This window comes from Typopeltis vanoorti, chromosome 12, assembly GCF_054136105.1.
Source record: "Typopeltis vanoorti isolate ZY-2024b chromosome 12, IOZ_Tvanoo_1.0, whole genome shotgun sequence".
In the NCBI taxonomy this organism is placed as follows: domain Eukaryota; kingdom Metazoa; phylum Arthropoda; class Arachnida; order Uropygi; family Thelyphonidae; genus Typopeltis; species Typopeltis vanoorti.
In genome coordinates this window covers 131,752,430-131,769,713 of record NC_143560.1, presented here as the reverse complement: position 1 = coordinate 131,769,713, position 17,284 = coordinate 131,752,430, and the positions used below count along the sequence as shown (strand labels likewise).

The 17,284-nt window shown below is 37.0% G+C and overlaps 1 protein-coding gene across 1 annotated transcript in view; it reads right to left on the bottom strand.

The window, feature by feature from the left end:
- LOC150101230 (MAM and LDL-receptor class A domain-containing protein 2-like) overlaps positions 1 to 17,284 on the bottom strand; it is a 1,363,156-nt gene that overhangs the window by 730,663 nt on the left and 615,209 nt on the right. Inside the window, exon 23 of the mRNA XM_090402193.1 lies at positions 13,199 to 13,345. Within this exon, the coding sequence (XP_090258319.1) occupies positions 13,199 to 13,345 (147 nt within the window). The remainder of the gene's footprint in view (positions 1 to 13,198; positions 13,346 to 17,284) is intronic.

Genomic DNA, 17,284 nt, shown 5'->3' with positions numbered 1-17,284 from the left:
AGAGTTGAAGTGGGAAACAGTAATATGTGTGAAGATTTTGAAGCTGTTTGGAGCGAAGTTGAGATCGATAGAATGGTCTATCTAACAAGATGCTGCTATAGGCCAGGAAATGTGGAGAGTTTTGATTGTAAAATATTCAAACAAATTAGTTGGGCAGGTAAAAGGAAGATGATCCTAATGGGAGATTTTAATTATAGGAATGTGGTTTGAAAAGAAAAGATAGTGTATAGTAAAATGAGAGTGAATTTGTTGAGTTTCTGCAGGATAACTGAAGCAACATGTGATGGAAGCAATATGAGGATTATCAATGTTAGATTTGGTGATACTGTCACAAGATGTGGTTGTGAATGATGTATCAATTGCCACTTGTTGCTGAAAGTGATTATGAGGTATTAGTGATTAGTAGGTAGTTGAACAGGAAAAAGTTGTTTTCAAGAAGGTCAATATGTGGAACTATAAGGTATGTGATTATCAGAAGTTCCATAGTCAACTAGCATCAATACACTGGATTGATGAATTGTGTAGAAAAGATGTTGACAGTACATGGCAAATGATAAGGCAGTATATAACACAAGCAATGCATAACTGTATACCAAGAGTTAAGTGAATAAATAGAGTAGGAGTGAGATAGACGAATGGTGAAATCAAGCAAACACTGTTACGAATGAAGTTATTATGGAGGAAGTATAAGACAGTTCGCAGTGAACAGATGCATGAAGATTATAAAGTGCAGGTGAGAAAAGTGACAACCATGGTTAGAAAAGAAAAAGTAGAATATGAGAGGAGATTAGCCGGTCAAGTCAAAGCTAATCCAAGAGATTTTTTCTGCTATGCAACATGCAAAAAAAAAAAAAATTATGGAGGTCCCTGGAAGTTACAAAAGGAAACTGTGAGCAAGAGGGTAAGGAGTGGTTTCTTTGCATGGAGAGTGGTTGAACCATGGAATGCATTGCCTGATGGAGTGGTGGGAGCGAGAATGGTCAATGAATTTAAAGAGTGGTATGATAGACTTTGTGTTTCTTAGGGGGTGACCTCCCCTCGATGAGTCTTGACAGACTTTATGTTCTTAGGAAGGACCTACCACAATGAGTCTTTTGACTCCATGGAGGCCTGAATAATAATAATAATTAATGCTGGTGGATAGTTATGGTAGCAGAGTAACCACAGCAAATGATATAGTGGAATTATTTAATGAATGCTTCATCATTATATATCATAGCAGTAAGAATGTTGCTGTATAATGTGTAGAAGGTAGGAGAATTAAAGGTGAAAGAATCAGGTGTATCAAGTGGTGTTCGGGTTAGATGTTAATAAGCTGTAGGAATGGATAACATATTACCACATATTTTTAAAGAATGTGAAAAAGAGTTACCATGCCCTTCTCCTGGTTACTTAACGAGAGTCTTGCAGTGAGTAAAGGTCCTAATGCATGAAAGAAGACAAAATAATACCTATCCATAAGCATGGTTTGGGAACAGAAGTTCCCAATTATAGAGCAGCCTGTGTGTGTTGACATTTGTGATCATAGCATTGGAAAAATTGGTTAAAAATAGAATACGGGATTGGTGTGATGAACATAAGATTCTCCATCATAGTCAGCATGCTGTGCAGAAGCTTATCTTCCTCAGATAAGCTTCTGCACAGCTTATCTGAGGAAGATAATAGATGGTGGTAGTTTCATGGTTTTGTTTCAATAGCTGTTGCAAGCCAGTTGCTGATTTAACTGTTTATATGTATGTGCTGGAACCTCATGTATCAAGATATATATATATAAATGCTTTTTTCCAGTTAACATGTAGAGGCGAGTACACGTGTCCACACACTACCAATCCTTGAACACACTTTAACTTTTTTGCAAATGGTCGGATAGATTTGGATATGGTGTGTTTGTGTCCTTGTAATGTTTTTTGAGAGGGGTTTGTTATAGGTTTGTGAGAGAGAGAGAAATTTCCCTCTAATTTTCACTCTTCCTATAATGTTTCTTCCTATAGCACTTCAGTTCTCTGCAGGTCCCTAGGTTTCTGTCATGGAATGACAGTTTGTTTATCATGTCAGGTATGTAGAAGTTTCAGGTGGCTTTTTTTGAGAGAATATGCTATAGAATGACAGTGCCTTTGACCTGGCTTTTCAATGAAAGTCTGGCTGCAGGAAAAGTGCCCATAAAATGGAATGGAAGGTAAGATAGTGCCATTGCTTAAGGGCGGTGGCAGACTGGAAGTGTCTAATTATAGGCCAGTTTGTGTGTCATCAGTAGATAGTAAGATCTTAGAGAAAGTAGTGAAGGACCGTATACAGGATTGGGCAGATGAGGGTAATATCATCTGTGAGAATCAACATGGATTTGTGAAGGGGTGCTCTTGTTTTAGCAATATGCTAGCCTTTTATGATAAAGTTACAAGAGCATTAGGTGAGGAAAAGGCATATACTGCCATTTTCTTAGACTTAGTGAAGGCATTTGACAGAGTGCAGCATGATAAGCTGATATTTAAGTTGTAGTACATGGGTCTGGATGTCAGATTGGTGAACTGGATTCAGGATTGGCTATCCGATAGGTATCAGAGAGTTGTGTATGGTGGAGCAGTTTCAAGGAGACAGAGGGTTACAAGTGGGGTCCCACAGAGCTTAGTACTAGGACATATATTGTTTAACCTTTATATCAATGACATTGTCAGTGGATTGCAAGGGGATATTCAGTGTTTGCGGATGATGTGAAGCTGGGAAGGATTATTAGTAATAGTGCAGTTGCGGCAGCCCTGCAAGAGGATTTGAATAAGCTAGATAGATGGGCAAATGAATGGAGGTTTCAGTTTAATGCAGCAAAATGTAAGGTCTTGAGGTTTGGGAAACATTGATGGGACACTGCATACTCTATGGGAGGAATTAAACTGGAGGAAGTAGGGAAGACAAGAGATCTGGGGTTGATGATTGACAGAAACCTGAAATTTAGGGACATATTGCAAAGGTGATGAAGGTAACACAGAGGATTCCTGCAATAATGAGAAGGATGCTGACCTGCAGAGATAAAACAGTTATCATTCCATTGTATAAGATCCTGATCGGGCCACACTTGGACTACTGTTCTCAGATTTGGTCCCCAGGATTTGAAGGGAATAAATTAATGGTGGAAAGGGTACAAAGGCGGATAATAAAGACGGTTTCAGGACTGTACAATGATAGTTATGAGGATCGGCTGAGGGAATGTGGAATGCAGAGCTTGGTGGACAGAAGAAGGAGAGGTGATATGATTGAGACTTTTAAAGTGTTGAAAAGTGGTTACAGGGTTCATACTGGGGAGTTCTTTTGCTTGGTTGAACAGCGGAAAGAAGTGATGACAAGAGGCCATCCCTGGAAGTTACGAAAGGAAACTGTGAGCAAGAGGGTGAGGAGTGGTTTCTTTGCATGGAGGGTGGTTGAACCATGGAATGCATTGCCTGATGGAGTGGTGAGAGCGAGACCGGTCAATGAGTTTAAGGAGTGGTATGATGGACTTTGTGTTTCTTAGCGGGGTAGGGGTCTCTCCTCGATGAGTCTCTATAGACTTTGTGTTTCTTAGGAAGGACCTCTCACGATGAGTCTTTTGACTCCATGGAGGCCTGAATAATAATAATAATAATAATAATAATTTTCAGTAGTGATTATTATATTTATATGTTATGTAGTTGACTGTGGTCTTGTTATATGATACTGTTCTGGTTACTCTGTAGGTTGGACTGAAGCAATGTTTTAGCATGACTGTGTAGTGGCATAAGTGTTTCACCTTAAATATTTTGTGTTATGTTCTTCCTGCCCATATTAGTGTGGGCTGTTCTCTTTGTTCCCAGAATATCAGTTTTACCATTTTATTTTGCAATGAATGCAATCTGTTAGTATGCAGAAAGTATGATGTAATTAAATATCTTAAAATGTTTTCACATAATACTTTATAGATTAGTATTTTTGTGTGTGTCGAGGCAATGTCTTTTAATTGGTCTAGTTTGCTTGCTATTATCCTGAGTTTATTGTGTGGGTAGTTTATATGGCTATTCCAACTTTGATCAGTATCGAAGTGAAATCCAAGATAGCGTGTTGTTTTCACCTGTGTGATGGTTGTGGTTTTAGGTTCAGCGCTTTGTGTATAAGAGGATGAATGTTGGATAGTGAGATATTTAGTTTTTCTATAGGTAGGGGTTGTGAGTTTTTGAATATCATTAGTTTTCTTTTTTCAGGGTTTATATATATACTGTGTTCAGTTAGCCAGTTAATGATTTGATTGATGTCATGTTGCATATTTGTTTAAGCGATATTTGTTGTGGTACTCTTTGTGCTATCCATAGGTTACCAGTACCCCTTTGCTGTGTGCTGATCCTATATGTCTGATGTGCTTTCTGTTCTTCACGTGTGCATTGAACCACTGGAGTAGACAACTTTCAATTCCAATATGTATTAGTTTGTTCAAAAGGTTTTGTGTGTTAGCGTGTCAAATGCTTTTGTTAGGCCCATTAAAATGAGTAATGCTGTTTTGTTTTTATCTAATGTAGCATTTATTAGGCAATGATTGAAAGATTTATAACATTAAAAGAATGTATTGTTTTAGTTTTGAATGATATTGGTGATTGTCATATGTGGAATGAAGCTCAATATCCTAAAATCATGGAGCTTCTTAAAGTGTTGAGATCAGTACATCTAGCAGCTGAGGCCTTAGGGAAGCGAGATGCCAATTTATTAACAAGTGAAGGCATATTTGAATTTCTGTTAAATGAACTAAAAAATTTAAGGACTGAAATTAGTCAAAATTATTAAATGCTTTCGAAGTACGAATTCAAAAAAGAAGACAAGTTGGATTTGTAACCCTTTTGCTATATTTGTAAAATCCACAAACATTTCAACAAAGAAATCTAGTATATTTCCACTAGCTTCAAAACTCAATATTATTACATTATCTGGAAAAATATTGTCTAGAATATATCGAGATTATTGTAGGGAAACAGATTCTGATGATGAATATATCGAGATAAGGAAACTATTAATCAGGGCAATGCTATAAAAGAAGCCATGGAAAAATCAATTCGTAGGCTTCTTGAGAAATAATATCAAATCCAGAGACACCGAAGGCAGAATTTTCAGTATCTGAGGCAACAAATAAAAGAACAAAGAATTTAGATTTATTATTTGCCCTGAAAACGGTAAAATCAAGTTCAGTAGCCAGTGAGAGAGTATTTTCTATTTCAGGCAATTTTGTATCTAGAATAAGAACAAGATTAAGTAATTATTCAGTGGATATTTTGTTTTTTAAAATCATATTTCCTGAAGAAAAAACCCAATGAAATAAAAATTTATAATTTATATTTTGTGCAGATTTTAGTTACTTAGTTGTTTTTTTTTAATTTGGTTTTGTATGGAGTATATTTTATTTTGTTATAATTATTTAGTTCCATAAATATTAAATAAACTGAAAAATTTTAAAACAAGTATACATTTTTTATTGTTTTAATTATATATATATATATATATATATATATATATATATATAGGTAACCCTCGTATAATATAACATGGTACTTATACAACGCAGTTTCGATATAACATGCTCTATGAACTGCAGTAACTCTTTATATTTTCATATATTTTTCGCCGTACAAGTTAAAAAATAAAATTTTATCTTTGTTAAATTTTTGTCTGCCCGTATTGTGCATGTAGTTATAAGTAAAAAATTTATATTTGGGGAAATACCCTTTAGCAGGTTAAAGCTAGCATGTTTAAAAATTGGTTTTTCAAGTGTTTTGTACCCGATGTAGAAAATTTCACAAAGAAAAAGAATATCAACTTCAAAATTCTACTAACCTTAGATAACACACCAGGCCACCTAACAAATTTAAGCCATCCGAATATTAAAATAAATTTTTTTGCCGCCTAATACTACTTCATGTATTCACAACCACTCGACCAAGGAATAATATCAACATTTAAGTCATATTCGTCGAACATTCCAATTAATTTTAGAAAAAATCTGAATCTAATCCAAACATGGCAATACTTCAAGCATGGAAAAAGTTTTCAGTATTGAATTGTGTGAAAATTATTTCTCTGTCCATTAAGGGATTACAACCCTCGACACTAAATTCTTGCTTGAAAAAAAAAAAAATGGCCTGAATATTATAGCTCCATATTATGAACTTAATAAAAAATTTGCAGCATGGTGATACTCTCCTCCTGCAGCTCTAAATCTCGAACCTGCCCTATCCCTCTAGTATTAAAATTTACTCATCCAGGATGAAATACTCTAATAAAATGTTCATTGAACAATTCCACTATGTCCTCTGCATCAGTCACTCTATTCCCATTTTATCCCACAAAATCATTCTTCCACAATCATTTCTCCTCCTACTGGCCACATAGCTAAAAAATTCCCTAGGATTTTCTTTGGATCTTTTGGCCAATCTCTTCTCATATTCCAGTTTTGCCTTCCTTACCATGCTAGTCACTCTTCTGGCCTGAGTCTTATATTCTTCCTGAATCTGCTCTACACCCCTCTTTGATATTGTTTGTCATCCACTTTAAACCAATTGTGTCGCTTCTTCACTAGAGGAATACAGCTTACTACTGCTGCTAACAAATATTCCTTCAAAATCGGAAATATCCTGGCCTTCCAATTCTGCCCTCCATGGAACTGTCCCAAGTTGATATCTAAGGCTATTATAATCACCTGTCTTATAATTCCACATATCTTTCCTTTTCTTTGATACTCCTACATGTGTATTCATCTTCTTATATTCTTCATGCATCTTATATTTCAGGCCTGTGTCTTATATTCTTCATGCATCTGCTCTTCACTTGTCCTCTCATATGTCTTCCACAGCCTGTTTTTCACAAGCAGTTCCTGTTTAATATTGTTTGTCATCCACTTAAAACCAAATTGTGTCCTCTTCTACACTTGTGGAATACATCTTACTATTGCTGCTAACAAATATTCCTTCACAATTTCTGAAGCACTAATGATATCCAGGCATTCCAATTTCTCATTCCATTAAACTTCCCCAAGTTGATATCTATGACTATTATTATCACCTGCATTATTATTCCACATATATGTTCCCATCTCTTTGATATTCCTGCATGTCTATTCATCTTCCAAGTCAAAACCAAATGGTCACTCCCTCCAATTGGTGGGAGAGATGTCATCTCAGTTATTATCAACTCTTCTGATACTATGACCAAATCCAAAACTCTTGAACCTCTTGTTCCCTCTTTTACATGTTGCATAAGACATTTGACCCTCAAGAATTCTAGAAATGCCATTCCCTTATTGCTACATGCATCTTCCTCTCCCCAATTTATACTGCTGTAGTTAAAATCTCCAGAACAATCATTCTTCTTGCACTTGCCAAGCTCAGTTGTCTAAACATCTCCTGGTCCCCACCCTCTGTGCTCCTTGGTTTGTAGCAACATCCCACTAAATATTCTGTCTTGCCCACTTCTACCTCACACCATATCCTTTCAAAATCATTAGTGTCATCGCCTTCCAAGGCCCCCACTCTTAGAGAACATAACTCATCATTTATCATAAGCAGTACTCCACCACCACACTTTCCCTTTCTATCTTGCTGAAAAATGCTGTACTCTGCTACTTCTATTCCTGTTATTATATCCTCTTCTGTCAATCCCGTCTCAGTGATCCCAATAATCTTTTGCCAGTCTGATGCTATCAATGGCATCAATTCCTCTCTTTTATTCTGGATACTCCTGGCATTAGTATAAAGCTTAAAAATGCCACTGTTTCTATACCTAACATTATCTCCTCTAAACTCCACTAGGCTCAACATTACCTGATGTCGTCCCCCTTCTCCCAAGTACCCAATTCTACTGCACGTCGCATGCATTGACTTCTTTCCATCATGGTCCTCCTTATCATACCTTTAGAACATACTATCCTTGCCATCTTACTTTATTATTTTTTTTTTTTGACTACGTCTAGTAATTCTTTTATATCTTCTTCCCTCATAGTCAATTTATTGCCTTTCAAACTGTCAAAAAATCTACTCCTTTACCTGTTTATATAAATGAATTAAAGATGCCAAGAAATTATATACTTGGTTTAATCCTTTATCCAAGTTTAAGCAAACAAAGTTTGCACCTGAACTATTTTCAGGACTGGGGCAACTTGTATATTGAAGCTAATGACTCCACATCACTTACCTTAGTATCCCACAATGCTAGTTACATATCCTTATCCTTACAGGTATGTATAATGGTATGCATTATGGGAAGGGTCACTACCCAGACTGGTTTCAACCTTTTGGCTACTTGTATATGAAAATATGACTTCTGCATTACTTCAACAATAGTATCACATCTGGCTCCCACTGACAAGATCTCAATAAATTTATTGAGATCTCGTCAGTTATGCATCATGGGACATAATGGGACAGTCAGGAAAGTGACTTGAAGTCATTAGCTTCTATATATGAATTTCCCCAGTCCTGAAAATAGTTCAGGCACTTTATACAAGTATAAGCAAACTTTGTTTGCTTATACTTGTATAAAGGATTAACCACTCTACCGGCCATTGTGGATGAAATAGTGAGACCAAATTGCACTCCTTATCCGTGTTAATTCAATAGGTGTTACAGAATCATTTCCAAATTTTGCTGAATGTCTATAGACATCAGGGCTGGTTGGGGTGTTACCAAGTATATAATTTCTTGGTATCATTAATTTATAGTATAACCAAGTGGAAAAATTCCAGTTATCTCTTTATATCCTCAGAGCCTCATTAACATAATTAATTTTTATGTGATTTCTTCATTTTCTCATCATGTACTGCTCTTATCATGAAATCTCCACATAATTCTCACCTTACTTCCACTTTCTTGCTTATTGTAAAATTTCTTTCTCTTTCCTTGCACCTATTCTTCCTTTCTTTTTCTCTTTCTCACAGCAAAATCACTCACCAGTTATTTCTACACTTTCCAAAGTTCACACTTTATGCTGTAAAAGACTGTGCAAGCACAGATAACCAGATATCAACTAATATCAAGACTATACAATGGGGGGTTATAATGATATAAGGTTATAAGGATGTATTAAGGGTCGGTGAACTGCAGAGCTTGATAAGAGAAGGAGAGAGGTCAGAGGTAAGAGAGAGGTGGTATGGTTGAGATTTTAAAACTGTTGAAGGTTGGTTACAGGGTGAACACTGTGCAGATATTTCATAAGGTAGAACAAGGGGAGAGAATGAGGACAAGGGTCCATCTATGGAGTTACAAATGGAAGTGGTAATCAAGAGGTGAGGACTGGATAAGTTGCATGGAGGGTGAAATGCATTGCCTGATAGTATGGTGAATTAGATTAAGGAGTGGTATGATAGGCTGCGTTTTGGCTTATAAAGATGAGTCTTGTGACTTAATAGACATCCTGAATAATAATAATAACTACAATTAGCTCTTCATTCTCCAGCTTATCTGTGTTCAATTTCACTTACTTTCTCATTCCTATCCTTTGTTCTTTCCAAAAGTCACATTTATGCACCTATTATCTGTTATTTACCACTTCACTTTGATTCTATATGATCCTACTACTGGCACTCATTTTGAAACATTTCCTGCACATTGTTTTACCACTCTCAATTTCAAACAACAGTCTATTCTCTTTGCCATTGAGTACATTTCACAGAAACAACTACACCATATACAAAATTCCCAAAGTTGAACTGCTTGAACAATGAAGAGTGATTATGAAGAGTTCAGAAAGCTTGTGGGTGTAATATGGAATGAGGAGTAAGCTGGAAAAGAAATCAATGCAGCTTGGGGGATTTTCAAAAACTATCTAGTAGATGCAATGTATAAATATATTCCAAGGGTGAGAAGGTCAAATAAAGTAGGTGTGAGATGGATGAATAAAGAGATTAAGCATGCGATACAGAGAAAGAGGGCATTGTGGAGGCAGCATAAAAGAAATGGAAATAACCAATTCCATGAGGTCTACAAAGACCAGACAAGGAGGGTAACTTGGTTGGTGAGGGTAGCTAAAGAGAGGTATGAACAGCAGTTAGCTAATGAAGCAAAAAGAATCCTAAGGAGTTCTTTCGATATGTAGCCAGCAAAAGAAAGAATGATTATGGAAGGATGACATTGATTGGAGAAAATGGTATAAAGACAGCTGTTGCAGAATGTGTGGTGGAGATACTTAATGAGCAGTTCATACAGGTTTTTCAATCTTGTGAATATCACTTCATGGAGGGATTGAGAGCAGTAGATGATGGGGAGAAGAGACTAACTGTAAGTGAGCAAGAGGTGTATGGGGAGTTGAGCAAACTAGATGTTAATAAGGCTGTGGGACTTGATAATATATCACCACATATTCTGAAGGAATGTGCCAGGGAGTTGACACCTGTCTTTACATTTTTTAATTCGATTCATGCACTCTGTCAAGTCCCTAAGGACTGGAAGGAGGGCAAGATTGTGCCACTTCACAAAGGAGGTGATTGAACTCAAGCATTAAACTATAGGCCTATCTGTGTGTCAGGTGTTGTTGTTAAGTTGTTGGAGAAGCTTTTGAGAACTAGGATCCAGAGTTGGGTTGACAACAATGGTATCATCTTTGATGGACAGCATGCATTTGCTAAAGGGAGGTCATGTTTTAGTAATCTACTTACTTATTACAATAAAGTGACTGCTTCCTTGGACAGAGGAGGAGAAAGATAAACACTAATATACTTAGAGTTCCCAAAGGCTTTTGATAAAGTACCTCATGATAAACTGATAGTCAAACTGGAGCGGATGGGGTTGGATATTAGATTAATGCATTGGATTGGAGATTAGCTATCTGATAGGTATCTACAAGTTGTGTATGGGGGAGCAATGTTGAGGAAAAGGAAAGTCACTAGTGGAGTGCCTCAAGGATCTGTTTTAGGGCCATTACTGTTTAACTTGTATGTTAATGATATTTGTGAAGATCTGGATGGAGATAGTCAGTTGTTTGCAGATGATGCAAAGTTGGGATGAACCATGAAGAGTAGAGAAAATGTTGTGGCCTTACAAGAAGACTTGGGGGATTTTCAAAAACTATTTAATCGAGTTATTTCAAAAACAATTTAAAAGTTCATCAAATTTAAAGACTATTTAAGTCTTTAAAATTTGGTAAACAAAGATGTGATGCAGAATTTATGCTTGGTGAGGACATATTGTCAGGGGTTGAGGAAATAAGAGATCAGGGGGTGATAGTGGATAGGACCTGAAATTTAGGGGATACTTAGCCGAAATTGTGAAGGCAACACAAAGGCTTCTGGGAATGATGCGGAGGACACTGACTTGTAGAAGTAGGGAGATTTTTGTTTCATTGTATATGGCTTTGATTAGGCCACACATGGACTAGTGTGCCAGATTTGGTCACCTGGTTTTCAGAAGGATGAAGAGATATTGAAAAGGGTTCAAAGATGACTACTAAGATAGTTTCTGACCTCTGGAATGTCGAATATGAGGAAAAGATTGAGATGATGTAATTTACACAGTCTGGTGGACAGGAAAGAAGAGGGGAGATATGATAGAGACCTACAAGTTGGGAAGGGGTTGTTATAGGATGAATGCTGGATAAGTTCTACAGAAAATAGTGGGAGATTGGGGCGAGAACCAGAGGTCATCCCTGGAAACTGTATAAAGAAGGTGTGAGTAGTTGAGTGAGAGGCAGGTTTTTTTTTGTGCAGAGTTGCAAATGATTGCAATGCCTTGCCTGAGAGTGTGTTGTCTGCAGGGAGTTTGAATGTGTTCAAAGCACAGTATGATGAGCTGTGTGTGATAAAAGGACCTCCCAGATGAGTCTTTGACTCCATGAGGTCTTCGGTAATAATAATAATAATAATAATAACAACAGTTATAACAAATTGATATACGAGGCATGACAATTTATTTCCCAGAATGAACTTGTAAAAAACTACATTTGGAACTATACATTAGTGGCTACCATTGCCTTCAAAGTAGTCTCCTTGTGCATTTATACACTGGTTTAGATGGTGTTCCCATTTTTGTAAACAGGCCTGGAACTCTTTTCCGGAAATACTCTTGAGTTCCTTTATCATATTATGTTGGATATCAGCAATGTCAGAAAATCTTCATCCTTTTAGTGCAGTCTTTAATTGTGGAAACAGCCAGAAACCACAGGGAGCTAAGTCAGGTGAATAAGCAAGATGACCTAATTCAGATATTGTTTTTTTTTATGTCCAGAAATGCTCTCAGGATGAGCGCACTATGGCTTTGTGCATTGTCATGATGGATGAACCACTGGTCAGACACAAATTCAGGTCTTTTTCACCAAATAAAATCTTGATCTTTTCAGCACCTCTAAATAGGACTGTTGGTTGACAGTTTGTCACAGGTCAATGAATTCATAGTGGACATTCTCTTGTGATCAAAGAAACACACCAGCATGGTCTTGAACTGCAAACGTGACATACACGCTTTTTCGAATGTGGCAAACTTGGGGTTTTCCACTGCATGCTCGGGTGTATTGTTTCAGGATTGTACTGGAAGCACAAGGTTTTGTCATTACTGTAATTACTCTCGGAAGCACATGTGCTTACTTGCAGAAAGATCAGTCAAAACTTGAAGTTTTGCAGCTACTTCTGTTCATCCATCCATTAAGATTCGAGACACAAACTTCTCGGAAATCTTTCACATACCCAATTCTTTAGTTAAAATTACCTTGAATGTTTCGATTCATTTACAATTCATCAGCGATTAATCGCACACCTAGTTGTCTGTACCAAATCTTGCACTCTGTTCACATTTGCATCCGTCATTTTTGTTTTTGGCTGCCCACTTCTGTGGTCATCGTTCACATCTTCTCACTCACCTCTGAATATCTTATGCCACTCACTCAAAGACAAGTGACTTTTTCAGAGCACCCACACCATATGCCATTTTCAACAGCTCCAATTTTTCAGTAGCAGTTTTGCCAATTTTCACACAAAATTAGATGTAAACTGCTGCTCCAAATTTCGATCACACATTTTGATCCAAAGTTTTTATGCAGATATCTATTATTTGTGCAATAGCCAACTAGCAAATAGATCTATTGGCTTGAGGTTTAGCATTAATTAAAACATGTACAAAGATGATTACTCACATGATTCCAACCAAATCACCACATGGGTGACACTATGTGGCCATTCCGGGAATTAAATTGTCTCACCTCATAGGCTTAAGTAAAGGTAAGAATGCAATACTACCTTCCTTTGTGCCATATGTTTGATCTGCAACAGGCCCAGTTTTTTCATCCATTCGTTTGCCATTAACTCTTTCCCATTGTACAAAATCTGGAGAATCACGAATATACCCACAGAAATCTTCTGCTTCAAAATCACATGGAATGTTTTCTAAAAAATAGGAAATAAAATTATATATTTTGATTATATGTGATATTTTTTTACTCTCATTACAGTTAAAATACATAATACATAAAGTTAATAATAAAGTTACTTATCAACATCTTTATTTTTTTTAAAATCTTACTGTAGAAAGAGAGAGAGAGAGAGAGAGAGAGAGAGAGAGAACAGTAATAATGACTACAGGACTAATACTAGAAATACTAGTAAGAGTAATTAGAAATATGACAGATGAATTTGAGATTTCAGTGTATCTCAGGATTATTAATTTTGGTGAAACATGGTTAACAGCACCTAATATTCTAACAGGATTGGATATTAAAGAGTATAATCATATTTTGGTATATGATGATATTATTATTATTATTATTATTATTATTATTACTGACACCTCCAGGGAGTTCAAAGACTGATCGAGGGAAGGTGCCTACTCCACCGCTCAATTCACCAACTCGCACCTACCATCATCTACACCAATGCTATCTACCGTCTACCACTACAACTAGTATTTCCACAGACAATTACAAACATCCATGCACACGGTGGGATTTGAACCTGCAGCCTTTTGGCTGGAGAGCAGATAAGCTAACCACTTGGCCAACCAGGCCAGCATGAGGTAAAATTGATGTATAAAAGTGTTAAAAATGATACCAGATAAAACATGTACACTCAAGATGAAGAATCAGGAGGGAAATGATGTTAGTGATGATATTTAGCAGAAGTGTTAGGTCATGAGAAGTAGAAAGTGATTAGTATGAAAAGTTTACACAATACAAAGTAGGAGTTCATTACTGCAAATAGTCGAAGAAGTGAGTAAGAGGAATCAGAAGTCTTTTCTTTTATGTGAGGAGTGGGAAGGGCATGAAATGCATTGCCCAAGAGTCCAGTAAAAGTGCAAACAGCAGATGAGTTTAAGGAGTGGTATGACAGATTTTGTGTTTTGTAGTGTTAACCCCCCCCCCCCCCACACACACACGAGGAGACTTACGACACCACAGAGGTCAGAATAATAATAACAATAATAAGGTGCTCACAGAAATTAAGTGTTAAATATATTTACTGATTTATTAGATACATAAGGAAAAGGACCATTAAAGGTATTATACAGCATTGAAAACACAATATATATATATATATATATATATATATATATATATATATACGGTAACATGGAAGGTGCTTTGAAATTTACAAAAAATAACAGAACAAGGTTAATAACAAGTTCAGCACATACAGAGTTTAGCAGATAAAGTTGAGTGAAAGAACCAATTAACCAATTCAAGAACATGAAATATGCAATTAAGCTATAGGATGAGTTCCAGGAGCAATTAGAATGTAACACTTTTTTTTCCTCTCAACCCAAGCATGCAGAGCAGAAAGCTTTACATGCTACTAAGTGAACAGCAAAAATCGGTAGTACTGCTCCAGTGAGTAGTGGTGAAATTGGCCACTTGAGCACAGCACAAAAGTAGTTCAAAATGGTGGAAGTACATAGAACAAAAAGTAGAGAGTAGTGACTAAATTCCTTACTGTACAAGATGTGATTCTAATGAAAATTTATACTGATTTTTGGTAAGGAATAACGGATTCATGAAATAACTGATGCTTTGCATAGAAGGAAAGAAAACAGTGGTCAGAATTAGTGATAGCTGTGGGCACAAATGAGTTGGACAGTGAAAAAAAAGGAATGTGAATAGGGATTTGAGTATGTTGTTGAAGGAGGTAGAGGATTATTATTATTATTATTATTATTATTATTATTATTATTATTGTTCCGGGAAACTCCAAGGAGTCGACAGACCCATCGAGGGAGGCCCTAACATCATGTCTGGAACAACTATTCAACATTCACACAGTATCTATCATATCTTGCCTTGAACTCATTCACGGTCGTAGCACCCAGAACAGACTCTGGAAGCTTATTCCACTCATTCACCACTCTCCAAGTAAAAAACCTAGCTCTAACACCCTTGTCAACCACGCTCTTGCCCAGCTTCCATGCATGGCCCCTAGTCCTCCCACCACCAGTCATATTTTCAAAAATATCTTCTGGATCAGTCTTATAAAAACCCTTCAGTAATTTGAATGTCTCGATCATATCACCCCTCCTTCGCCTATCGTCCAATTTCTGCAACCCACAAATCTTCAACCTATTCTCATAAGGTTCATTCCACAGACCTGCTATCATCTTGGTCACTCGTCTCTGGACCCTCTCCACTTCCTCCCCATCACGAAGAAACCCTGGTGCCCATAACTGGGCACAGAAGTCCAGATGGGCTCTGGACTATCAAAGCTCGATACAGAGGAACAACAACTTGTTTGTCTCTGCATGTTAAAGCATTTTTCATAAGCCAAGTGATTTGGTGAGCTGTTTTAGTCACTTTTGCAATGTGACCCCTAAACTTCAACTCCCTATCCACCAGCACTCCCAAATCCCTGGCCTCATCAATCTCCTGGAGTACGGTTCCACCAATGTGATATACTGCTGCTATTCTTTTCACCCCAAAGTGCATAACCTTACACTTTGCCACATTAAACTGACATCCATTTTTCCTAGCCCAAGCCCAGTCCTCCAAACTATCCAAATCATCCTGTAAAATTTTGACATCCTGTGCACTCACAATTGCTCTACCCAACTTTGCATCATCAGCAAACAAGTGAACACTTCCTCTCAAATCCTTTCCAATATCATTGATGAACAAATTGAAAAGCAGTGGTCCAAGAACAGAGCCCTGCGGCAGTCCACTAGTCACAAGACATCTTTTTGACTCCACTCCTGAATAAACCACTCTCTGGTATCTCTCCTTCAACCACCCTCCTATCCATCTTACCAACTCTATATCTATCCCCATCTGCTCCAAGGATAGAAGTGTTGTTGGGAAAGTGGTTAGCATGTTGCACAGATATGAATAAAGTGAGTTCAGAAGCAAAGCAGAGATAATGAATGTCGAGTTGGCCAAGTTGTGTGAGAAAAAGGATGTTCAGTTATGAATTTGAAGGAAAGTTAGAATGATCTAAGGTTGAAGAATTGTGTTTGAATGGATTTGGTGTTGAACAATAGTTTCTCTAATTATATATTTGGTTTTATCCTTTATGCAAGTTTAAGCAAACAAAGTTTGCACCTGAAATACTTTCAAAACTGGGGTAACTCGTGGTAAAGGTGGCATAAGCTCTAATCACTTCCCTTATTATCTCCCATAAAGCAAAACACATCTCCTTGCGGACATGTATAAAGCTATGCATTAAGGGAAGGTTCACTACCCAGACTGGTTTCAACCTTTACTGACCAGTGGGAGCCTGACCCAGAGGTGGTGATACTAAGGTGGAAGTAATGGAGAAGTCATATTTAGAGGCAATGAATGTAGTATTTATGTGTGGGAAGATGCATAGATATCTTTATAGACAGTCTGAATAAGAGAAAAGAGAGAGTGTGGGTCTATAGGAAGTGCAATATTCTGATGGACCATGAGAAGTATTAAATATGAGTTTAAATATCAGGAGAGGACATGGCATGTAGCTGAAATGGCAGTTGAAGAAGATTGCATAAGTGTGTGGATGTGAAAGCAAGGAAAAGATTCTGTTAACAATAAAGCAGGCAATAATGACATTGAAAAACAGAGGGTAACTAATTTAATGATAAAACAGGTGATAATGACATTGGAAAACAGAGTGCAGTTATGGTAATGTGTTGAGGGAGGTTGACGGAAAACAAGTGTGTGTGTGTGTGTGACTGGTGATAAAATAGCAAGAGCGATTGATAGCAAAAAATGACACAAAATTTGAAAGCTCATTTGGTGATGACAAGGCAAAAGATGAAGTGAATGCAGAGTGAAATGAAGAGAACTTTAGTAGATATGCATGGAAGAGTCAGTATGAAACTGGTTGATGTCAGCATGAAACTGGTAATGAGTGAACCATGAGTGGCACTGT